Raw genomic sequence first — 25,913 nt, forward strand, 5'->3', positions numbered from 1 at the left:
CTTAGGTGTCAGGATGTTCTCTTTTAATCATCATCAAACTGTAACATAAGCTGTTCCCAGGCACTGGCGTTGTACAGTTGCTTAAGATTAATGTGACAACTTAATGATCAGGTGGTGTAAGTCTGATTTCTAATGTCGCTTCATCAGGAGCGCCCACCTGCTTATCATATGTAAAGCAGCTTTAAGCAATTTATGAAGAAACTACGGGTCAAAATTCTGTTTGTGAAGAATAAGACCAAAGAATAATAATATGTTGTTCAAGCTGTTTGCAAACTATTTTCAACTGTGCTCTAGATCGTTATATAACGACTCAAAACATTCAGATTGATTAAATCAATCATATGCCTTTCACAAAATTATACCTAAATAAACATTTATTCTTGTTTTTATTTTATTTACGCACTCAAATAGACTTTTAACTCTGGGCTAAAAAGGCACAACTAAAATGACTAAAACGGGTGAAAAACAGATGCAACCGTGAGAAATGGGCAAGAAAACTGCCAAAAGATCTTTGGAAGAACACAAAAATTACTATGTTTTCTAAAAGAAAGACCGGGGTTTAAAAAATGGTAAAAACAACTAAAATGTCCAAATTGTCTAAAAAACTAAATTCTGAAAAAGGTTGAAACATCTCAAATCTGGTACGAAATCAGCTGAAACTATAATGTCGTGTTCAACATCCTAAATTCTAATTAAAACTTAATGATTACAACATAAGACCGTTTATTTTCAGATATCAGCGTCAGCCTCATTTTAAAGCTGTTGTCGTGTTTTGCGGCTCCATTTGAATGTGATTTGCTGGAAGTGAGACATCAAGGTTGAGGACCCCGGGTTTCAAACCTTCAACCTTCATGAAGTTAAAATGAGTCTGTTCAGAAAACCAGTTGAGCTGCTACAACTTTCACTGCTCGTTTGTTCCTCCTGCGTCTGCGTGAGTGTGTTTGCGGAGTCTTTTTATAACTCAGAGTTGTATATTCAGGGTTGTTTTCAACCGGCGGAAGTGAGGTAGTGTCTACACCCGCGGCCCCCTCCGCCCCGCTCAGTCTCTGTCCGTAAAAACACTGCAATGGGAAACCTGCGCGGCCGCTGCTGTAAAGCCTCTGAGCGCGGTAGTACGGTACAAAGGAGTGTTTTGAGTGTTCATGAATGAGCTCCTGAGTGAGGCCGTTACCCGACAACACTGTGATTTCCTGCCTCAGTCCCCGGATCTTGACGCGTCCATATTGGTGTTGCTGACTGGAAGGTGGTGACATCGTTTGGTGCGTTAAGACTGCCTGGAAAAAGTTTCTGCAGCGTCTACGTGATGATCAGAGTGTGTGTCTCACCGGGGGGGGGGGGTTCTCGCTTCAAGCACAGCATCATTTGACAATGTCAGTTCATCTCTCCAATGACCGTAACCAGACGAATCACAACAACATCGACTAACCACAGCAGACACTGTATCAACAACCCATCTGCCCCCCCCCCCCCCCCCCCTCCCGTCCCCTGCCGCCTCCTCTCTCCTCGCTCCTCTGAGGTTTCCCATTAAGAAAGATCTGTGTTAAAGAGAAGAAGAGAGAAAAGAATCAAACACAAACAAGAGTACGGTCTGGGAAAGCCATTAAGTAAGTAAACGTCCAAGCACGCAGCGGAAGTGAAAGCTTGGTGGGGGCTGGATGCCCCGTGCTCCGTGTAGAACACAACTGCTGATGTGAGTACTTTTAAGTTCTCGTAGATGCCCTGAGTGGCTGTCGACTCAGGGAGCTCAATGGGCTCTGTGGGGCGTGAGTGAATGCTCAGAGTGAAAAGCGTGGTGGGAAAAAAAAAAAGAAGAAGAAGGAAGGAAACAGTCAAGAGGGGAAGAGGTGGGAGCAGAACATAGACCGCCTTTTAACACCGGGTCCCCGAGGTCCACGCTGGGTCATCCCCAACTGTAATTCTACTCTCTTACGAGACACGCTACCGAGTGTCCGGGACCAGAGAGCTTCCGTACAGTTTGCTTTCGCACGGTTGTGCCTTCAACCATTCGGGCCACATTTTACAGGCCGACCCTGATTCTGCTTCAGCTGTTGTGCTCCGTCACAGCCTTCATCCCCGAGGCCACTCTGGACACGCTGCACTAAAGTACCCCTTAAACAGGGTGCTGTAATAGTGGGGGTGGAGGGTGGGGGGCTTTGCCATGTAGAAACTTTGATTCTTAATCCCTGAGGGTACAAGCAGAGCTGGCCGGTCTGTCAACACCTTTATCCTCCGTTACCGCCTGGCCTGGTTTGGACGTCTGGTAGTCGGACGAGAGGCCAGCAGGCAAACAGAGAGGGTCATGGTACAGGACGTTTGGACCTGGTCCCTTCAGGGGTTCTAATCTTCAAGATTCATACTGTTGGATATAATTCTTCGTCTCCTTTCTCATTCACAATGAAGAGAAAAAAAAATGTAAACACACTTTTCTTTCAACCTTGAAAAAGTGACTTTGGTCGTCACAAACAATCCATATGTCAGCTGCCAGTCGTCTGCTCACAAACTTTATTTATAGGGATGTTACACTAGATTATGGGAGGTGGGGATGAGGATCGATTGTTAAGGAGGCTAAATCAAAGATTTTATTGATAATAATCTTTTATTTTTTTAAATAAAATAGAAAATATAATTAAAAAAAGTTTTTCTCTTCCTCTTTAAGATCATTACTGGAGATCAAACACCAGATGTACCAATGATCGAGTTCTGTATATTTCACTATTTGGCTCAAGCAAAATTTACAGTAACTGTTTTGGTAGAATTGTTTTTATCACCGGTTTGGACTGAATCGCTGAAGTACATGAGTCCATTTGTTAAAAAATAAAAATAAAAAATCATAAAATATTGAATTGAAGAATCTCACTTTGAGCAACATTAGATCAAAGATATTTAACTTGAATTAAAGGTTTTATAAATGACCAAAGTTCCCTTCAAATGAAATGATTTCGAATGTTGCTCAGGAGAGACGGGCTTCACACTTCTGTCTGGAAAAATTCCACCTTTCAAGGTTTGGGTCTGATTTGTCACATCGTTAGTCGCCATTCTGCGGAAACGCAATCCTGTCAAGTCCAGCTGTCAACTGTTGATTCTGTTTTATTGCCAGAGTCTGTGGAGTCTATATGTGCAACACTGAGTAAAGAGCCAAAGGATTAGTGATGCTGTGTTACATAACGGGAGAGGGCCATGGGAATAATGTCAAGATGTGTGACTTGTGAAACACTGCAGCTGCATTCCTGCATGCCAGACCTCAGACCTGCTTGTTCCACAAACTGCAGCATAACAATTGAGGGTTAACATGAGTGACCTGCGTCCGCTGTCGTTACTGACCCCCGTAAAACGTACACAATGCTGAGTGCATGTTTAAGCCTGAGGTCTCCCCGTTAGACGGTGAGAAGAGTAAGGATCATGCATCTCACTTCATTGTACTGTAGCCGATGCCAGACGGGGGAGTGAGGAGGAGCTGGGGGGGGGGGGGCTTTTGAACTGAACTCGCTGTATTTCCAGGTTTACATTTGATCTCGTACTTGTTTTAGTTAAACAGAGTTTTAATAAAACACATCATTGTGAATTGTTTTATTTTTTAATAATTTGCTGATGTGACCTCCAGTGGTCAGATGATCCCGCTGGGGGGAACAGGAGGCTGGGGAGCACCACACAATGCATTCCTCTGAGGCCCGCTGACAGGTGATCTCTCTACTGGGCACCATAACCCGATATTTATGTCATAACCGCAGCACTCTGTGTGTCACCCTTGTACATTTAGAAGTGTGTATCTGAAGAGTGTCGGGCTGTGGTGGCCAGCGTGGGAGCTCCCTGCGCCGTCCCAAACTTCAGTCATGGATCCAATTATTCTCCCGCCCTGATGAAGTGAACCAGCTGATTCAAGTCAAAACTCACGTGTGACCTGGCTGAATTAAAATGTGTATGGTACTGTGCAAAACTTCTTGAAAGATGTTGACTAAAAGTGACATTTATTCTTTAAATAATACCATTAAGTGGGCCTGATGAGCAAAAAAAAAGAGTCTGTACCAAACCTCAAACATACAGCCCATGTCATCAAGAACTATTTATACCTTGGACACTCAATAAGGTGAGTCTATCAGAAGTTACAGGTAGAGAGAAAAGGTTTTTCCATCCATCTTTTATAACACTGGAGTACTGGAAGACAATCCTGACTGTGAGTGAAGGCAGGACATATGATTGGTCCAGTCACCAGTAAATCAGTTCAGTTCAAATTTGATGATAAAGGGTCAAATACAACACTGTCTCTCAATCACGTGCACACCTAGGGGCAATTAAGGCTCACCAAATGGCCTCGGTGGGAGGTAAATGGGGTACTTGTTCACAGGGAGAACATTCACTTTACATTTTTCTTCATTGATGTTTATGTGAAGCTGTAACTGATTACTTTCATACAATAAGCGGGTTGTTGATGGTAAGCAAGCTTTTCAAGCTGTGTGAACATGTAACTTACAGGAAAAACTGTCAAAACTTTATGAAAGTGACCTCAGGAATCACCACGTATTACTTTTTAAAATAAATAGTTCACGTTCACAGTTCTTTTTTTCTTTTTCCATAATAAAATGTTTATTCTGAGCACACTCAGCTTTTCAGTCGCACTGATTTTGGGGAGAGAATAAAATAAGCTGAGGTAACAAAAGTAACGTTTTCATTTTAAGGTTGGTTTGATACTCAGAACACTTGACCGTGAAAATGCATATTTTAGACAGCTCGGAGATGATGTCTGTTCTGCTGAGCCTGACAATCTTTCTTCTCCCCGGCTAGTTTCCTGCGGCGCGTTCAGGTGCGCGATCAGCAGACTTCTGTCAGGCATCACTCACTCTTCCTGGAAAGATTCATAAACAAGAAAACCTCTCTCTCTCTCTCTCTCTCTCTCTCTCTCTCTCTCTCTCTCTCTCTCTCTCTCTCTCTCTCTCTCTCTCTCTCTCTCTCTCTCTCTCCGTCGGTGCGTGCGCCTCGTGCCCATCCCGTGCGCCAACTCCTCGCCTTGCTTCTCTTTCTGCGCGCGTGGAGACGAAGATTTTCCTCTTTATAAAACGTTTACAAACCAGACGTTTATTTATTAAATTTTTTTTGTTTGTTTGCGCGGGGGGGCGTTTAGTTGTCCTCCTCCCCTCTGACTTTTTGGAGTTGGTCGCATGCGGTTGTTGACATCACACTGATGTTCCTGACTTCTGCGCGCTCCACCCCGCCTGCACGCACGGAGGTGCGCTGGACCACGGTGACTCAAGAGGAGGGGAGAGCCAGCTGATGGTAGCGGTCCAGGCGAGGCGGCCAATTAAAACTGCCGGGAACGAGCTCTGACTGACTTCTTGAAAGAGTTGCGGCTCCTGAAGTCGTTTTTTTAGATGGTCCATCGCAATGACTCCTAATATGCTGGGGTAGATGATTCTACACGATCGAAGCCAGTTTTGTGCGCTCTTCTCTGCAGAGGGATGGCAGGCAGGCTGCAGCTTAGTTTCCTCACTTTCCTCGCAGTTAGTTCATGAGTGAATCTCGGCTGATTAACCTACTTCTTACACCTGCCTCTAAACAATGCTCGTTGAAGGTCACGATCCAGAGCGACGCACTTCTCCAACTGCGGCGCATCTCGTCTTTTGTGACTTGATCTGCAGATAACTTTTAACATTTCAAACAAACAAACGCAGTGATGATGTTCAGTCGGAGTTTTAGAGGTTGACTATACTTTTAGTCCACTTTCAACCCGCGGCATGAGGTCCAAACTTTGCGGCGCGCTCGTGCGGGTGGTCCAGTGAAAAGAAAAGAAAAAGAAAGGAAAAAGTGTCAAATCATAATCGCGAGGATGTTAGGGAGTCCCTCAAACAACGGCGGCATCAGAATGCTCGTGCCCCCGGCTCCGAGCGACGACCGGCGGGTAGAGTTCGTGGCTCTCACCGCCGTCCACACGGAGAGGAGCGAGCCGTCCACCCCGGAGCGCGGACACCCGTGTCACCGCACGGGGCTGCTGGGCACCCCGCTGCCCGGACCCCCCGGACCCCGGGCCAACGCGTCCGCCTCCAGCAAGCGCTTCCGAAAGCTGCAGAACTGCCTGTACAACGTGCTGGAGAGACCGAGAGGATGGGCATTCATTTACCATGCATTCATGTGAGTTTTATCATTGTTTTTCACCTGTGACCATTTTTATTTGGTCTTTTCTTTTCCCATAAAGTCAGAGAATCAAGTCACAACTGCACTGAACTTTCCAGTCCTGCTTTTTGATCACTGCATGCCAACAACTATTTGATGGATCTTCCAATTAACCAAGCAGAGTTGCTTAGAAGGCAATTAGCTCGCTCATATGCCATACATCATCTCAACATGGGGCCTGCTTTTCAATTTTCCCTGTTCTCTGTCTCATTAAATCATCAAGGGGACTTTGGATATTAAATTTAATTTGTCCACATCCATGGGAGGGGAATTTTTTATTTATTTATTTTTAACCATAGTAAACATTTTGATATCTGCTAATTGTCATTTGCAGCCACTTTAAATTAATTATTTTCTTGAGTTTTGTGAGTTTGAGGAACGAGTTTGACTGGTGTAAGGGATGGACTTAAAAAAGTTTTGATGACAGTAAAAAGTGATAAAAACACTTTGACAGATTAGTTTTTTTGCCCTATTTTTGAAACAGGTGAAGTAAGAACACAAAACGCTGCCAGCATAGGCACAAAATATAAATCCCTGCTGAAGCTTAATGCCCACAGTGGTAATTATTCAGTGGTGGCTTTAAACATGTACTGTGTACTCTGTAGTGTATACAACATGTACACCGGAGCAGTCACTGGTTGTAGTAACTGTTCCCCTCTGACACACTAACAGCTATCTGATGCAAAAGTCACTTATTTAATCCGAGACATAAATCCAAGCTGTTTATTTCCTATTAATTCTAGATCTGAACGAAGCCTCCTCGGTGTAATGGAGTTATGAATTGTAACTCTAAGTGTCTTTTTAAAAGTCAGAGTTCACTCAGTGCATATTTACCCTTGACTAAGTGTGTCAGTATATTTCAGTCTCCTTTGTAAGTGAGGCAGTTGTGAACCAGCAGCTGTCTTCCAGCTGTGTCTGCGTCTGGCACATAGTGGACAGAGCGTTGTGAGTGGGAGCTCCTTGGACCGGGTCGAGCTTTCCGTGTCGTTGTTTAGACAAGTACAGCTGTCTGCCTGCCAATGCCATTAGTGGTTGTAGCAGAGGGGAATCCCACTGACTGCAGGGCTCTCATATGTATTCTCATCATATACCATGAATGCATTGGTGAGGGCAGGCAGACAAACACGGTCTCTGTCTTTAACTCCCGACTTCTTCAGTTTCTCCCTTTTCGTGTTCCCTCGAGACGGCGAACATGTCTTGCAGGCACATTCAGGTCCTCATGTCACATGTCGGTGCGTCATGTATCTCTTCCACCTGGTGTGTTTCTCATTAAAGAGCATTGGCCTTTACAGCGTAGCTGCAGATGACATTCTCCCTGACATTACTTGGTGTTGTGGTATATAGCAACTCTGCCATTGTTGTTATTTCTCTGTTCGGGAGGCAGGCCGTGCACTTGGAGGTGCCGAGCTCATGTTTCAGATGCCATGGCCTCATAGATGGAGCTGGCCTGATTTAGGAAGGGAGCAGCTCCTGTGACGGCCTGTTTCACGCTGCCGTCTTTACAGACACCCGACAATAAAAAGATCTTTGCACTACTTGTGTGTCTTAAAAATGTGTCAACCCAAAGTGCATCATTTCAGTGGAGTTGTATTAAATTTAGGCAAACATCCATTTTTGATTAATTGCACGAGTTTTGCTCACCAAGCTGAAAACTACCAAGTGCGAGGAAAACTTAGTGTACAGCCAGGCCCAATTAAGCCTTGATCCATTGTAATTAAATTGAGCCACACAGTGCTGTGAAGGGTGCCGTGCTGACTTTCCTTGATCCTTTAATTAGAACTTCATTGCAACGGGGGACGTGGAACAGATGCATTGCTTCTGCTTGCAGGTGTACGCTGGAGTCTGTGTGTGAAAAGCTCAGTTATGCCTCTCCGTGGACATCCACTCAAGCGCCACCACGCCTCACTGTCCTCCTTGCTTCCGTCACAACTGCACAAGTGACACTGTATTTCTTGCCGAGTTAAAGCTTGTTGAGGAAGTTAACATCCTTGCAAGTGTACCAGCCGTATGCTAATTGGCGGATGGCTCTATGTTTTTTCCATTCCTTTTCTCTCCTCTCCTCACTCCCTCAAAAAAAGAAAAGGAATGGCCACAAAAGAGAAACTTGTTAAAGGAGACAGTCGAGTTCCCGGAAAGTTCAGTAAAAACCTTCCGTCCTCAAAGGATTCCTCTGCTCGTAAAGCTCATCCGTTGCTTGGACAACACGGCAGCTTCTCGTTGCTCACAGAGACTCTGGGTCAAGCGGTGCGTGGACCGATGTACTGTTAAGAGCTGCTTTTCTAGTAACTGCACCTTTACGCAGTCAGTCACTCACAGTAAAAGCACAAGACCTCTTTGAATCCAGACTCTCTGTTTTGTTCCGCCCGTAGTAAACCGACAGCGTCAGCAGGTGGGTTGGTCTTCTCGTTCAGTTTCCAAATATTGCTGGTTTCCGCCGATAAAACAACGGTACAAGAGAAGAGCGCACAAACTTAAGACATCTGTAATTGGCCAAATTAAATGACAGATTTGATTTGTACACAGTTTGTGATTATTTTTTTTGATTTTCTTTTCTAAACAAGCATTTACTTGAGCGCTGCTATTTGCCCCGTCATGGCCAAGTGTATTTACTCGGGTGGAGTGTGAATTTGTGTAAACTTGCCCTATGAGTTTGGCGAATGACCAGCAACGTTCAAAAGGATCAGTTTCAGTGTTTCCCCTCACCTTTGGCCTCCTCGCCGTTTCCACCACAGATGGTGCTAGATATAGACCTTCGCATGAGACCATCTGTTATGGTCATATCAATTCATCGCCGCACGAGGTCTTCTCGGGCCGCGGCGCTCCGATGTAAAATTAGGCCGCCAGTGATCACTTCATAATAGCCGTTGTCAACCAATGCCAGGAAATCTAAGAAGACGCCACATTTGCTTCGGACTCTTTCTCATTCTCATGCTTGACGCAGCACGAAGCACCAGTCTGAATGTGCAGTGCGAGTTTGCAGAGGAATGTAAAGGAGTGAAGACAGACCATTGGTCAGGCTCACTGATTGATTAGTTCAAAGGATGGCAAAAATATACCGGTCATGTATTATTGATGTCTTCTCCAATGTGCAGAGATGTAGAGCAGAATTATACCACAATCCTTCAGGCTTGAGCTTGTGCAGCGTGATCTCTTTGAGTAGCATATGAATATTGAGTGAAGAGGAATATTTAGATATAGAAATGTTTTATAAAACTTCAGGTCGCCTGAACGATTGCTTAAGAAATATCAATTTATTGTCTGTGGCTTTTAGAACACCAGTTTACTCTTCATGTGAAAATAGAAAAGAATGGAATAGAAAAGACATAATTTGTGGCAGAGGGAAATTCTTTCAAAATGGCATACCTTTGATTATGTTTATGGAACTGAATGTGACAAAAACATGTTGATATAAAGATAACAGAAGAGGTTTCCTGTGTTATAAGATGTTTTCTTTGCTCCCATCATCATCAAATTCATCACTTTTAAATATTCAAATATAAGTTAATTAATCAGTATTCTCTATAAGCATTTGCTCCAATTTTAAGATGTATAGTCTTCAATAAGAGTGGGATGACATCACTAAAAATGTGGTATTATTTTCCACTTTAATTGTGTGTCAATAACACATTTCCTTGGATGTTGTGCTTACAGTGTCTTTCGAGTAAATTGCATATTTTGATGCAAAGGGAAGCACTTTAACGCTTATTATCTGGTCGGTTTCAGCTTCTCCAGTCAGATGTGTCTTTGCCTCATAGACCTTTAGGTCTCCATGGTGTGTGGGATTCCCTTCACTTGAACCTTTTATGCACTAGCGAGGGGATCTGTTTATGAATGTTTGAGCTTAAAGCCACATTATTTATAGATGTTCGGGGAGATACCACCGACAGGACTCGCAGCCTAATGCTGTCCTGAACCTCTCCGCTGACGGTCGGCCCGGTTGCCAGGAGAGGTTAATGGTCATTGTTAATTCTTCACACATCTTTTCCGTGCAGGACACAGATTGCATGTTGCAAGCTTTTCATTAAAGGTGAATTGCCTTTCTGACATTATTAAAGTCATTTAGCTCAGACTGCTTGTTGATTGAATGTGTTCCCTCCGTTTGTCTACTCTTGCAGTTTTCCCCTCCGTCTGAACGCAGTTTGAGCCAGCTAATCTGCTTTCTCACCCGGGTCATCCAAACTGTTTGCTCTGCTTTTTCCAGTTTTTCAACCATGCAACACAAAATCTGTTAAAATCGCCACCCGCTGCCCCCCCCCCCCCCCCAAAATAACCAATGCATTTCACCGTAGACATTTTGTCTATTAATAATTTTAGCAATTACAGAAAAAAAGCCTTTCAGTTCATTGTTGGCTTTTCTTTTCTTTTTTTTTTCTTTTTTTTTTTTTTGGCAGAACACAAATTTGTTTTGTTGAGAGAGAAAGAAATGTGGGCTAAAAGAAGTGCCACTATGAAATGGTGCGGAGAGAGAGCTACTCTGCACTTTGTGCAGCGTTTTTAACCAACTGCAGTTTGGACGCTTGTCATGAATTCACTAGTGCAGTTTTTTGTTTATTTATTTTATCTGTTCACCTCAGCAGGTTGTGTAAATTCTGCTCCATTAAGAATGCTTTATGGACCAAATGCCTTGCTCACCCCCCCCCCCCCCTTCTTTATTTTTTCTTTTCTTTTCCTCCTGAACAGGAACATCATCTCACATTTGCTGCACCGCCCTGTCTAATTGACTTCCCCACCCTGCCTCGCCATTGTTTTCTTCGTCCTCCTCTGACTGGTCACTCCATTTCTCAAAAAAAAAAAAAAAAGCCTCTGTGTATGCAGGATTTATTAGACTTAAAGTATGAAACATTTTACTTGAAGAGATTTAAATTTTCATTTGATTTATATGATTTTATTTGGTGCTCGCGAGCTTTCATTGCTGCGGTCAAATTTTACACAAAGTAAAAATAAAATAAGAATTGTATTGTTTCTCCTATTTGATAGTTCAGATCAGATCAGAAACGTCTTCGTGATTTCCATATAAGAATCCCAGTTATTTAAATTTTTAATGCAATGTGTCCCACGTGACGTATAAACCCCATGGAAAACCGCTGAAAAAGTCGGTGTTGGTCATCATTCTACTGGTGCCTGGAAGGGACAAAGATAAAGCAATAAAGCAGGATAGACCACTCTCAGTTGACATCCCAATGGGAAAACATGCCCCTCAAATATTAAAGCGTTTTTTTTTTTGAACATCCTGCTGTTAATGCATTAATGCCGACAGCCTCGATTCAGAGGCTGCAGTCGTAGCAAATCTTCTGATCAAATGGTTTTACCTGACTTGTGTTCAAAATATATTATTAATAATATAATTATCCATGATTAGGAGACAGATGTAGGCTTTTTTGCAACAAAAAGTTTGAATGGAAACTTTATTTATTTATTTTTATCTTTGTTGTGGTTCGGTTCAAATAAAAAAACAAAACAACAACCTGTAAGTATATAAAGATCATAATAATAATAAAACAGGTAAAAGAGAGACTGGTGTTTATACACTTTATTCTAATTAACTGAAAGCATCAACCACTCTTAACCAGGGAATTTCCCAGTGATTCTCGCTGCACATGTGCTGTGCTTTGCTGATGGTTTCATCATTCAAAGATCTTCAGGTCATCTCCATCCCCTTTTTTTACACCTGACCTGTCTGCACCGCATTCTGTCTGAAGTCCGCATGCCACTTTCAATGACCTGCTACATTCTGCTCCAACTGTTTTAACCTCCTTGGCTTCCCTGTGGCTTTATTTTTCCATAGAGTGACTTGCTACCCACTAACAGTGTGACCGACTGGGAGCAGCACAGGAAGGAGGAGACGATATGGCGAAGGAGGAGCGAGTAGCTTGATTTTAGTTGCTTAGGATGAATGATATAAATAATTTGATACTCTATTGATTGCTTTTGGAAAAAAAACAACAAATTCAGTTTGCCCCCTACTGCCAGTGCTACAGCTGGCAGAGATATAATGTCTTTCTCAAGGACGTGGCAACACAGTAGATGTTCACTAATGGTAGTGTGTTTAAAACAGAACAAGTAGGACAAAACAGATGTGCTGGCCATGTCAAGAACACACGGTTCCTTTCCATACATCATCACCGGTGTTCTCAAAAACAGTCGTTTTGAAGAAATGAACACACTGCTGTGTTGGAGGGACTGAGGAAGACGGTGTTCATTGCAATATCGTCCTTCAAAGGAAGAAAGGGCTTGTACCGGGGATGTATGGTTTGTGTGTGTGTTTGTGTGAGGATGAGATGGGGAGAACATAGGAGTGAGTTGGGGAGAGCAGAGACTCGAGGTTAGTTGCTGTATTAATTTCTCCTTTCGGGGCAAAATGTGTTTCTCCTGGGAGGAGACTGTCTGTCCTGGGATGGCCGATCAGGAATCAGGTTTCCCCTCCCCAATATTCAGCCCTGCTCCCTGCGCTCGCTTTCAAACAGGAGCGGGGCGAGAGAAAACACACACACACACACACACACACACACACACACACACACACACACACACACACACACACACACACACACACACACACACACACACACACACACACACACACACACACACCATTACCGTCAGAGGAAGCAAACTACTGTTGTTTATTTACTTGACCGTGCAGAAAATGTAAATGTGCTGAATTAGAAATTTAGTGCACGCACCCAAGCACAATGAATTCCTTCATCCACAGAAATTCTTTGGTTTTATTATTTTGCACAAAGTGAATAGTTGGACTGTTGTCACCCCATAATCTGCAGTAAACACTTTATGTAAAGTAAATGTCACCAAAGCAATGTGGGCCAGGAATTCTGTGGCATTTGACTGGGAGCATTGAAGGGAAATGCCAGCGGTTTATTGACCAATCAAGACCATAACCACTCCAAGATTCCAACCCGTGTCTAGTGCATGTCTTGGTTGTATTTCCCCTCTTTGCCCAATACTGTACTATGTCTGTTGTAGTTTCATTTAAAAAAAAAAAGAAGAAAGCTGCACGGGAGGAATTGCCACAAAATGGTCCAAGGTCTCAAAATATTGAAGAAAGCTTTAAATAAACATTGTCTGTATGTCTAAAGTGAAAAGTCAGAGATCAGCTACACCATGTAGGTTATGCAAGTACATTATTAGACAAGATTTCATTGGAATCATTTACTTGTGACGTGTTTCAGACATCAACATTTAAACAGTGGTCAGATTTCCTCCATCACCTTTTCCTTGGAGGTCGTTAAAGTCACTGCTTTAGCACTGACTTTACACAGACCGGTCAAATCTCTGCAAGCCTTCAATTGATGCCCCTGCCCCCTGTTCTAACTGGAAATGTGTCACAAGTAATGTGAAAGCGCCTTTGTGACTTCACCTGCAGTGAATGCTGCTCAGTTGCTGTGCCACTAACAACGCCTCTGCTGAGTCTTGTTTGTATACAGAGGCACAGAGCTGTCGTCGGCTTGGGCGCACTGGCAGCTCCTGTATCGTAACAAACCCTGGCACCTCGCAGTTCTGCATGTGAATGTGGTCTGCAAAAAAAAGTTCTGATGATTTTAAAGTAGCGGCAATAACCATCGCAGGATTTTGGTGAATGGGTTGATAAAGGTGTTTGGTGAGTCGGAGGACTGAAGAGTGCTCAGAGAGCAGGGTCTGTGTGTCGCCAGCAGCTGTGAAAACCATAAGGCAAGTAGAAAGTAAATCAATAACTTTAGCCATTATCTCTCAATAGCACACTTAAAAGTCCGACCCTAATGGGAGGCTGCACAGCGCGCCGCCGATCATCAGCAGATGCTGAATAATGTGGGAACTAACTCTTAAGCCAAATGCTGCTAAGAAATTTAAATGTTGGTGTATACAAAATGCAGGATGGACTTCTTCTATTATTTACTGGTTCAAATGAAGCCCAATCATTTAAGCGTGAGTGAAGACAAATTTAAAGGTATGCAGTTTAGCTGCTGCGTGAAGAAAGTTGGTTTAAATAATCTATCGCTTCAGCGCAAAGTGATTTTCAATGAAATTTTCCAAACCAAAGTCAAAGCCATTGATTCTACTTCAGTCAGAGGAGGGACCGCTGAGTCAGGAAGCAAATCAAATGTGTCTTTACAAGCCACTGGCATGTGCACTCTCTCCTCAGGGAGGGAATGGCAGATTGACATGTAATCTTTGCACAAAAAGTAAGGAAATCTGGGTTTGGTAGATCATTTCTTTGATTTGAACGATGCTTCTTGACATTAACTCTCGTGCAGTCTGAAAGTCTGTCCCTTTTTAAATGGTTCCACATTCATAAAGAACATGCATTTGTTGGACGAGCAGCCAAGCTGAATATGTTTGTATGTTGTGAGAAATTTAGGGAAACTGTTTTTCTTTGCTGTTGCTATTTACTCTCGTTTCGAGGCCCTAATGGCCGCACATGCACCTGGTCCTCAGCAGGATGTCCCTCAATGAGTCCAGATTGTGTCCATGGGAAAGATGTGACCAACGCCGCGGGAGGCAGTGTCACAGGGTGGCGTGGCCTCAATGGATGACCCAAAGGGATTTAACAAGGGAATATCAGGCTTTCTAATGCTGCAAGATGTATTGCCAAAAATAAGTAATTTATTGATCACAAACGTACCCACTTTTTGTTTGTCTTCTTTCGTCATATTTTAGATTTTCTGGAAAATTTGTGGAAAAAACCCTCAGGAAATACGTGGTTTTGATGGTTTGTCAAATTTACCAGATAGTACACTTTACTAAAGGAATCACTACACACTACATAATGCAAAATTCTGAAATCACCATTGATCACAGGAAATCACTGGGCAAAGTTAGAGAGAAAGAAAGTCACACACGTTCATGCTTTTGGACAATTTATTGTCTCTATCAGCCTCAAATGCTTGTTTTTTTGGTTTGTGGCAGAAAACCCAGAGAAAACCCAGAGAAAACCCGGGCATGGTTCAGGTCATTTGAGGTAGATTTTTAGTCTTTGAAATGCTGTATAGTGTAACACAAAAGATATAATTGTAAAATCTTTTAATGCATTCATTATGTATAGGTGCTCAGACCTTGGTTGATTATTGATTCATTCAGATTCAGCCTTGAGCAACTTCTGTATACAAGACAATGTCTTTGTGCCCAAGTGTTTGCAACTTTACTCCATCGTGCTCGTCAGCACGGTCGATAAACTCCAGTTCCCAGGATGAGGAGCCTGCATGACTGTGCAGGTATGACGCGTATACTTGGGTAGAGATGCTGCCGTTGGCTCTTAATACAGAAGCTGTTTGGGGTGAACCCCCCTCTTTCATTCTTCACTTATCTGTCTCCCCGTGTCTCTGTCTCTCGTCTCTCCATCCCGGGAAAGCCCAGGTCTCAGTGTCGCTCTTCTTCTTGTCCCTGCCTTGCTGCTCCCCTATGCACGGCTTGGCTTAAGTGTTGTTAAGATCATTTTAATTTATAATGGCAGCTACTGTAAACATGTGAGGAAGCAGCGCCATGGAGACGCAGCTCAAACAAAATCACAATGGAGGACAGTATTTAGAAGGCCTGCCTCGCCTGCAGAAGACCTGCAGTTATGTCTGCACATACATGTGGGTCTCCATGAGTCGGTGCTCATGTGGCTGCATGCGCATGCTGTCAGAAAAGCATTTGATTGGCTTTTGAACATTTCCAAGATATAAGTGCAAGATTGTCTGCGCCGCTGTATTCCTGTATAATGTATGCATGTATAAATACCTGCCCGGTGGCACTGTGAGCAAAGCATTAACGATAATCAAATATTTACACAGAAGCCATAATCACACAGACGGCCTGTCACTTTTGTGATTTCTTTTATTTTTTTTCGTCTGCATTAGACTCCATTTAGCTCTAAAATGTTTTGTTTGCTGAAGGCTTCCGGAGGTAGCGGAGCATCATTTCTTCTGTTGTTGCTTTACTCTTTTTTGGGTTTTTTTGTGCTTATTGGATTCATCTACTTCTCTGCTGTTCTCGCTTTATCATTTAGTTGTAATATTGTGTCTTACTTGCCATTTACTTTCGTCGTCGTTCATAACAAAAGTGACTCCATGCCAACAGGTGTCTCCATAACAAAGTGTCCAAAACTGTGTGCTGCTCTCGCCACCATCATAACTTTACATGTGCTGCTGCTTCCCTGTGCTTTGGAAACAGTTGCACTGAAATATTATTATTATTATTTTTTTTTACGATTGCGATCGAACATGATGAACGGTTATAGATGATGAAGAGGTTTCAGTCAATGTCAAAACAGGTTTTCTTTTGGAAAGTGAAGGAATGTGTGAAACACAAACATAAACCTGCCACATCAACCCGTCCTCACTGCTGCGATGGCGTGATGTCATGCAGGAGCCTGTCTGACTTCATGGTTTTTTTTCTCACTTCCTTTATAAAAAAAACCCAAACAGCGTGTGTGTGTGTGTGTGTGTGTGTGTCTGTCTGTCTGTCTGTCTGTCTGTCTGTCTGTCTGTCTGTCTGTCTGTCTGTCTGTCTGTCTGTCTGTCTGTCTGTCTGTCTGTCTGTCTGTGTGTGTGTGTGTGTGTGTGTGTGTGTGTGTGTGTGTGTGTGTGTGTGTGTGTGTGTGTGTGTGTGTGTGTGTGTGTGTGTGTGTGTGTGTGTGTGTGTGTGTGTGTGTGTGTGTGTGTGTGTGTGCGCCTACATGGGTAAGTGTGGACTCTCTGGTCTTCTCTTGGCCCCGAGATTAAAGCAATGTCAGCAAGTGTGTGGTGAGACCTCACAGACGATTCCTCTCTCTTTTCCGTTCTGGTTCTCCTTGTCCCTGTCTCTCGTCTCTCAAATTCATTATTCAGCTCCCTCTCTCTGTCTCTTGTCTACTACCTTTTCTCATTATCTATCTCCCTGTCTGGCTGATACTAACTCCTTGTAGTCATTGATAGTTTCCCTTCACCACACATATATTACTGAACATATATTACTGTACTATATCTATTCTCTCCTCCCCCTTTTCTCTGCCTCTTCTTAACTCTCTTTCTGTCTCACTCATTCGATCAATCATACTTTGTGGCGGCTGCCAGACCTCGTGGTGTCCTGGAATGTCCAAGCAACGTCTGGGAGCAAACACCAGTGAGGGCAGTAGCGGGGGTACTGTGTGTGGGTTTGCTGCATTCAAATAATCTAACTTGTGAGATAATCTAGACTGTGAGGTATGACGATATGTGATTTGATGATATTTCATACATTGTGTACAATTTGAACGTTACACAGGAACAGCAAATCGTGTTTTTCTTTATTCACATAGTTTTACTATTGCAGCATTATTGATATACGCATGTACATTATTACATTACATACATGATAACAACAGTAAAAGTTGACATGGCACATGGAAAAGACCAACATAGACCACTAACTAATCACCACTGGAGTCTAAAAACACGTGCATAAAAATTTCGATTGCCATATTTTGATACCCAGAAAAGAGAACATTTGACCTTGAGGTACTTGAATGATACTCTATTGAAAGATGCCTTATAATTTTAATATATTACAAATGTATGTCCTCTATTTAAAAATTATTTTAATAAAATAATATTTCGTTTTAACCAAAGAAACAAAATTAGAAGGGCATCTCAGATGTTCTTTATTATACCCAAAATAATCAATAAAAAGAAAGATCTATCAAATGAAATAATGCCTATTTAGTTAAGAAAAGTGAAAATACAACAACAAAACAATAACTCTCTATTCATATTCTGGTGTAAAGTGGACTTTGTCTCTTTTCCAACCACCTGTGGTTTAGAGAGAGCCAAAAAGGAGAGCGACGTGAGAATAGCAGCAGGAATAAGATCTGCGCTGTCTGGGCGGTGAGAGAGCAGGAGACTGCCAGAGATAGGACGGGATTCAGTGCAGGGATGAATTATTCAGAGGTGCGTTATCTCCCTGCGTTCAGCCGGCCCCTACCATCTCTGGCCAATCACCTAATTGGTGGTAATGAGTTAAAGAGGGGAGCAGGTGTGGCCAAGAGGCCTGAAAGTGGTCCGCTAAAGTCCCCGACTGCTCCACGGATTCTACAAGAGGAGCAGAAGAATGCACAGAAACGAGGAGTGGAGAATTGGGCCAATTTTAATACTGAAATAAAAACTGTAAGAGAATTTGTGTTACTTTGTTTATTTGCTGAAACAATGCGTCTGGCCTTTTTTAAGTGGTGGCGAGCTTGGGAGGATCATACAGAGAAGATTAGGCACATTTTTCATGGGAACGACCCACAGAGCTCTGCTGCTCGTTCCACAAATGCATGTCGTCTGTGGCACCATGCAAAATGTTAATAAAGAGGCTTTAGAAAAACAATAAACAACCCGTTCAAATAAATAATCTACCAAACACAAATTTGCTTACTTTTTTGTGCGACGTTTAAGCGTCTGAAAATTAGCTCGTTGATAAAGAAATCCTGAAAGTAAATATTTGAGTTTGCAGTCTCTGACTTGTGTTTCCAGTCCAGCAACATGAAGGAGGGACTTCATGAAGTGTAAACTTAACGGGCGCTCTCTGTCCTGCTGCATGTTTTTGTTAGCCTGTGGGGAGATGTGTGTCAGAGGGGAAAAAATAACATCACACTGTTCATGAATGAGCTATTTATTACCCAAAGTATAGAAAAACAGAGGGCCGGTTTTAGACATTTGAAAACATGCTTCCTGTGCCAGAGGCGCTCGGCGAACAAGGGGTCAGCACTTTCTACACAGTGAAGATGGAAGCAGAAAGACGAGTTCATGAGGAGCACTTCCCTTTATCCCCCCAGAAAGGACTTCTGACGTTGGCTGTGGCGTTTCACCTACACTCTCAAATGGCGACACACTATTAAAAACAGCTCAATGTCACATTTTCAGTTTTGGCCCCGAGGTTTGTTCCTGGAATCACATGTCAGGAAACGGTTATGGGGGGAAACGATTAAAAAAAAAAAAAAAAAAAAAAAAAAAAAGCAAAGTCACTGTAAAATCGTGTTATGTGTGTGAGGAAGGAAGGTAGGTTTACTGACGGGTAGTGCGAGTTTGTTCCAGGTGGTTCTGGACTCTGTCTCAAAAATACACATAAAGACGCGGGGACACGCAGAGACGGACAAAGAAACATTCGGTTTGACAGCAAGTCGTAGCTTTACTCACTCTGGACTGAGGAGTAACACAGCGCAGCCCCTCCATGTGACGTGACCTGGGCACCCGAGTTTCACCTCAATAGCAGCAGGGAAAGCTTCAGCAAACAGACGGACTGGTTCCTCATCACTTTGGTGCTTCATTACTGAGGCTTTGACTGTAGCGTTGGGAGTCGGTGTGTTGCTGCCACGGTAACCAAATGACAACATCACGGTCCTGGAGGTGTACCAACGTCGGAGCCAGCACTTTGATAGATTTCATAGTTTTCGTTTACTCAACTTCAAAATATTTAATTTTCATTCCCGATATGAAGTCTGACATCTGTCACCACCTTTTATGTGCTTGGTAAATATACTTGAGCCGAATGATTCATTTAAAGTTGTTTTGAAAATAAAACCAACCAAGTCAAGTTAAAGTGAGTTGCTACTGTTTGTCCCCAGGAGTCAGAGGGTTCATGTTATTTTTCACCTTACACAATAGGAACGGTCTGTTAAGATATTAACAGTTAATGTTTGTGGAGCTGGAGGGTGAAACCTGCATCACTCAGGAGGTTGATGAATGACAGTTGTTTATTTCTCTCTACAAACATACTGAACCAATCAGGACAACATGGAACATAGTAAAGCCACGTTGTGTATTAGTTCACCTCAGATAAGATAACTGTTTATTTACACCTTTGGGGCTTTTTGTGTGACACAAATTGTAGACTTACTATGATCCTAATGTTTTAAAAGGGCCACATTATATTATTTAAGCACATAAGTAGTTTAACTATAAGTGGAGCCTTATTAAAAAAATGTAAGAACAATGAAATGCGTATTGATTATAAATACATTTTATTTATAGAAATTAAGTAAAAAAAAAAAAAAAAGTTGATGTGTGTCACTGTATTTGAGCATTTATCTTAAATAAACAATCTGTGGACCACATGGTGTTGTAGTGGTTTTCACTGTCGCCTCAAATAAGACTTTTTTGGGGGACAACGTTCCTTGTCACACAAGCATGTGGATAAAAGCAGCAGCGTATAAGTTGTGAAATTAAAACAGCAGCATATAAAAATAGTGCATTGCTGGTAAAAATATAAATTGAATAGCTATTGAGTTAGTAAAATAGGTTCAGATAGAGTTTGAGATGCAGACCTTCTGCAGCGCTGGGAAAGAAGCTGTTTTTATGCCTGTCAGTCAGTCTGCATGTTCTTCCTGTGTGTCAGGTCGGGTCGGGCGGAGCGCCATTAAAATAATATTTGAGGTAATGGGAAACGGGTCTGTCTGTGAGTGTAAATGTGTGGGTGTGTTTTACCCGCAGTCCGCTGGCATCAGCTCCAGACTTTATGTCCTATAGTTTAGTCATGATTTTCTTTTTTCGTCCCGGCAAGCTCAAAGCTGGCTGGGATCTTGTTTAGAGCAACATTACAAAGTCAGAAGAACTAGAGGAGGAAACCCCGGAGCTGTGTTGTTAACGATGGACTCACAGCACCTGTTTGTCTGTCAGACAATCCGGTTTATAAAAAGTTAATCTGCATGGTGTGTTAGAGTTATGTGTCTACTGACACCTTGTGTTGCTAATTACATCACCAGCAGCGAGCTCTGAGGAGAGACATGCATAGACAACCCGTCTAGATCCACTTTAGTACAAATGTCAGCTGATAAAGATCAGATTCTGGTTGTTAACAGGCCCCAGTAATAATATGTGTATTTTTTTTTTTACCAATGCATCAACAGCACATGTTTTCATTGTGTCAGAATCTAGATCCACTCTCTGACCGCATTCACACAGTGCTTTAGACGCTTTCGAACTTTGGCACCAGTATTTAGTGGCCTGAACATTACCGCAGCATCCTGTGTAAATCCTGTCAGCTCCTCCTTGAGATCCGCTGACCACCATGGTTGTGCGCGACCCCTGCTCACTTTCTCACACCCCTCGCCTCAAACTGCTGGGCCAATCCCATTAGCCCGAGTTCAAATGTTGCAGTCATCGCTTTCTTTTTGTTGTTCCTCAATCCTCGAGAGCCGCCCCTGACCCTCTGTAATCCATCACTGGAGATCCCCGCTGCCATGGTAACAAGATTAGACCTGTCACAGAGTAATGATGATTGGTCTGAAATTCAGTCATGGCCCGGGTCACAGAGAGGGAGGGGGGGTAGCTGGTATGTACGGGGGTGCCAGTGTTCTCGGGGGTCTGAGAAGTCACATGCTTGTTTTTGGACTTTTACATGTTGTAGATGAAGTTTTGAGCTCACCAGTGCGGAGGACATAAAGACACACTATCGATGCAGTATCGATAGCGTAGCCGTCCCACACGTCCAGTGTCGCCGAATCCAAGCCGTGCGAAGGTTTTTATGCCAGCGCTGGGGAAATGTCAGCGTTACACAAGCACACTGGTGGCTGCCCATACACCTACTAAAGGGTTTGGAGGCTCTGAGCTAATTGGAGAGCTCCTGGCAACAATGCCACAGCTAAATGTCAGAGCTCTCACAGCACTTTGTCTCCACCCTGGTCCGATCCCCCACTTCTGTCACACCATAGCCAGCAAAGAGCAGGAATCAAAAAAAAAGAAGAAAGGAAAAAACAGCGACAATGGAGCGTCGTGTGTGTGTGTGCGTGCGTGCGTGCGTGCGTGTGCTTACGCCTGATTATAAGCTCCTTCAGGTCTTTATGATGGCCACAATCTTCTACAGCTTAGTGGCCAAGTGATGTCAATAATATGCAATAAGTCACACCGCTTCATTTTTTTTTCACAGTGACATAAATCTTTGAGGATTTCACACTGAATTGTCCTGATGTTGTAAAAAAACACGCCCATCTGATTTCCCACCAGGTCAAAGCGCCACCAATCATCAAATAATTGCCTGTAATGACTATTAATCTTGTTCCTCTTAGAGACCACACACACACACTCACACTCACACTCACACTCACACTCACACAAACACACACACGGTTGTGCAGCCCTCGTGAAACCCTTCTCGCCTCTGTGGTTATAGTTTAATTTCACCCCATTTACTGGTTAGATATGTGACCACACTGGACATATTTCTTCAGTGTCTAACCATCCGCGCTGCATCCGCACCGAATTGTTTCACCGAGCGAGGAGGGCACAAGAACCCGGCACTGTCAGATGCTCTATGTACGTATGAATATGCTACATTATTCTATAATCTAGTATCTGTTGCACCGTATGTGTGTTTGCAGTGCATGACGGTACAATCAAATCAATCAAACTCACAGGATGGGCTGCATTAGAATTTAATGCATCTGCACAGATACAAAATTGGAGGATAAGTGCATTGCATTAAGATTCACTGAAATGTCGCTTAATTGTGATCCATAAATCAATTTGCTCAATGAATCATTGCCGATAACCAGAGGAGAGCTTCTCATGAGGCACATATGAACCATCCAGAGGAGACAGAGCAGCACCTCCAGTCACAGACAGAAGCTGCTGAGGTAATGTTGGAGAGTGTATTTTGCAAAGCAGCACTTTTATATACGATATATTGTAAGGTTCTTGGTATTGAGCACATGAACTGTGTTCCTGAAAATCACACAGGATCGCAAGAGTCTTTACTTTTTATTACAATTGAAGGATAATTGTTGTAGTTTGTCATGCAACTTTTTCATCTAACTAATAGCCATGGTCCTGATGTGCTGCAAGGTAATTGAGATCAAGATAACGGCTCCTTGTTTAACCCTTTATTGGGCAGATTATTTTATGCTAAACTTTTTGAGGTGCTTAATGGTATTTTCTGATTTTTAAATGTATTTTTGCATTACAAGTCTGATCATAACAAACACTATGTTTTTTTTTTTTCTTTTTGATTTGGTGACGTACTCCCTCTTAGTGCACCTGAACGATGCATTTTACTTAAAAAAATCTGAAAAGTATGGTAACACATGCTATAACGTAATATGGAAGTACTACAACCTTTGATGAATGCACTGAAAATAAAGTTGATCAAAAGCATTAAACGTTAAGAATAATTCCATTGGCGATGCAGTTCATGTTGGTGGCAAATGTTTTATGGAGGAGAGGTGAGAGCTTTGTATTGAAATGGATCCTGAGGATGGAGCTGTGAGGGAAGAGGAGAAGAAGGCCATTGAGGAGGATCATGGATGCAGTGAGGGAGCACATGCAGGCGATTTGATGTGAGAAAGGATACAGAGGGTATTAGAAGAAGGTGATGTACTGATGCAACCCCTGAAGAGAAAATGCAGGAGTAAGACGGTGAAGTCCAGATGTTTGGTGAAAAACTAGCAGCAGTAACATCAGTGTGTCAGTGAGAGCAATATAAATGTGCCTGAAGCATTAAAAAAAAAAAGTTCTGTTTATCAGACAAATGCAACTAAAGAAATGATTTGTGAGGAGCCGGTGCATGCAAAGCCAATAATTTGTGCAGAAGTGTCCGACCTCGCTATTCGTGATGCAAAACGCCATGGCTGCACTGCGCCGCTTCCGCCGTGACCTCTCAAGACGTAAATAATTCACAAAGTTGTGGCATTCAGAAGAAAACAAACACATTCCGCTGATTTTTGCAGAACACTCTCATGTTAGGCCACCGCCTCCTCACCCGCCCCCCGATAGTGCACGCACCAGTACGAGAGCCCACCAAGTGCTCGGTCAGCTTCTTTTCTGGTGAAAAAGCACATTTCATCTTCTATTTGTTTGTGAGTTGAGTTATTTGTTTTTTGGTTTTTTTTTTTCTTTTGGTGCCTTGAAGTGTTGCTGTCCCAGATGAATAAGAGGGGGGTACACCTACCGGGCACACAGAGCCTGTTCAGGCTGTTCTCGTGCTCTGCAGCCTCCCAGCACATTTTGCCTGCAGTCCCTATTTAAAGAAAGTGAAATGCTATTAATATCTTTCTACTGTTTCCACCTTTCGCCGCTTTCTCTCCTTTCTCTTCCTCTCCTGATGGCACTTCCTCTATCTCTCTCCGCTATAGTTCACCTTTTCCTCTTTTTTTTTTGAGAAACTCTCCTTTTTAACTCCTCATTGTTAACATGAAGCAGAGCTACTCTATGGAAAAGATGTTTATTAAACATTTTTTTTTTTTTAAGTTTTACAGTGAAGTAGTTCTCCAGTTCCAAGGTGACCTCTGACACGGGTTCTCGTCTGACTCCACTGCTGTAACATCACCGTCCAACTGAGCTTCTTTGGCATATTTGTTGAAGCGGATCTATATGTTTGCCAGTTTCTGTCCTTGCAGAGGTTGTGACTGCAAGAGTGTGTTCAATATTTGCACGGTGTTGTTATTTGTGTTTGCACAACAGCAGCATGTGTGGGACGGTGCTTTACCGTCCTCAGAGTTCCACCGTTATTTCCTTATATCCGAGTAAAGAAAATAAACAGATTCAGTTTTTTGTACTTGAGTAAAAGTGCAAAAGTGGCGACTCCAAGCGCCGAAACTGTTTTATTTTACGAGGATAGAAAATGTGTTGAGGATGTTGTCTATCGTCAGTGTTAACTGGTTCACTAGAATAGATAGAAAAGACAGATAGAAACTGTTGTGTGACTGCTGCTACTTCCTGTCAGGCATCACATTTATTAGGCCCTTTCACTCCGCGGTGAAACTCTCATTCTCTCGTCTGGTTCCAGTAGTTTTATCTTTCAAGTGGTTTTTCTCTACTGTGTCTGAAGTGCACTGATTGATGCTCAAAAAAACCTGTTTTCTCTCTCTTCAGACATTTAGGCTGAGATCAGTCTTGACACTGTGAAGCCTTGCGACGCAAATATGACTCAAGTAGATAGTTAATACCTTGATTCAGTTATAGTAATGAAGTATTCGTACGTCTTCAAAACCTCCAGACCTTATGTCCATTTCGATTAATGTCCAACTCCTCATCTCCTTTTCCCCGCGTCGCTTCCACGTTATTCCCGAAGCATCACCTCTGCTCTATTTTCTCACGTTGAACTGTCAACATCTTCCCAGCTCACTTTCCTCCAGCTCTCTGCCTCCGCCTTCGCAGCCATCTTCCTCTCCTCTCCTCTCCCTCCGTCTCCTCTGTAGGTGTGTAACTGATAGCTGCTTTATCATCCAGCAGTGATTGAATCACAGCTGCATTTTCCCACCATCCAGCCGTCCTTCCTCTCTCAGCGAGGTGCGCTGGCTGGCGCGCAGCGGCGAGCGCTAACAGACGCACATTAACACAGTTGTGATGCAACAATACGCAGCGTCATATATGTTTATTAGAACGGGTAATACCTTTTTAGCCCACTTCAGTCTTCTCGCCGGACAGTCAAAGTAATGGGAGATCGCCTTTCTCACTTGCGTGTGCTTACAGGAAAACAGCCGTAAAAGCACCTTGTCCAGTTTCCATTAAAAGCAATCTGGTTGTACACGCGTATTTGTTGTCTGCCCCACCAGCAGCTCAAAAGCTCTCTGGAGTTTTACCTCCCGGAGCCAAGTTGTACATCGAGAGGCTCGCAGAGATAGAAAGATAGAAAAGACGGATAGAAACTGTTTGGATAAGCTTGCAAATTGGTGTATATCTACATAATCTTTCTTTCTTTCCTCCTTTCTTTCTTTTACTGTGCTTGCATTTTTCTTGATTCTCCACAGTGTCCGCAAGACAAATTACTTTAGGAGAAAAGTCAGATATCCTCTGTATATAGCAGAGCAGGCATTATCCTTTGTTCAAAGTTTTGGGGCAATTACT

The 25,913-nt window shown here is 42.9% G+C and overlaps 1 protein-coding gene across 1 annotated transcript in view; it reads left to right on the forward strand.

Moving 5' to 3' along the window:
* Positions 1-5,818: 5,818 nt before the first annotated feature.
* The window catches only part of kcnq4 (potassium voltage-gated channel subfamily Q member 4), a gene marked incomplete at its 5' end in the record, with an annotated part of 38,899 nt that continues 18,804 nt past the window's right edge, over positions 5,819-25,913 (forward strand). Inside the window, one exon of the mRNA XM_080485124.1 lies at positions 5,819-6,120. Within this exon, the coding sequence (XP_080341250.1) occupies positions 5,819-6,120 (302 nt within the window). The remainder of the gene's footprint in view (positions 6,121-25,913) is intronic.

Source organism: Lipophrys pholis (assembly GCF_963383615.2).
Source record: "Lipophrys pholis genome assembly, chromosome: 17".
Lineage (NCBI taxonomy): Eukaryota > Metazoa > Chordata > Actinopteri > Blenniiformes > Blenniidae > Lipophrys > Lipophrys pholis.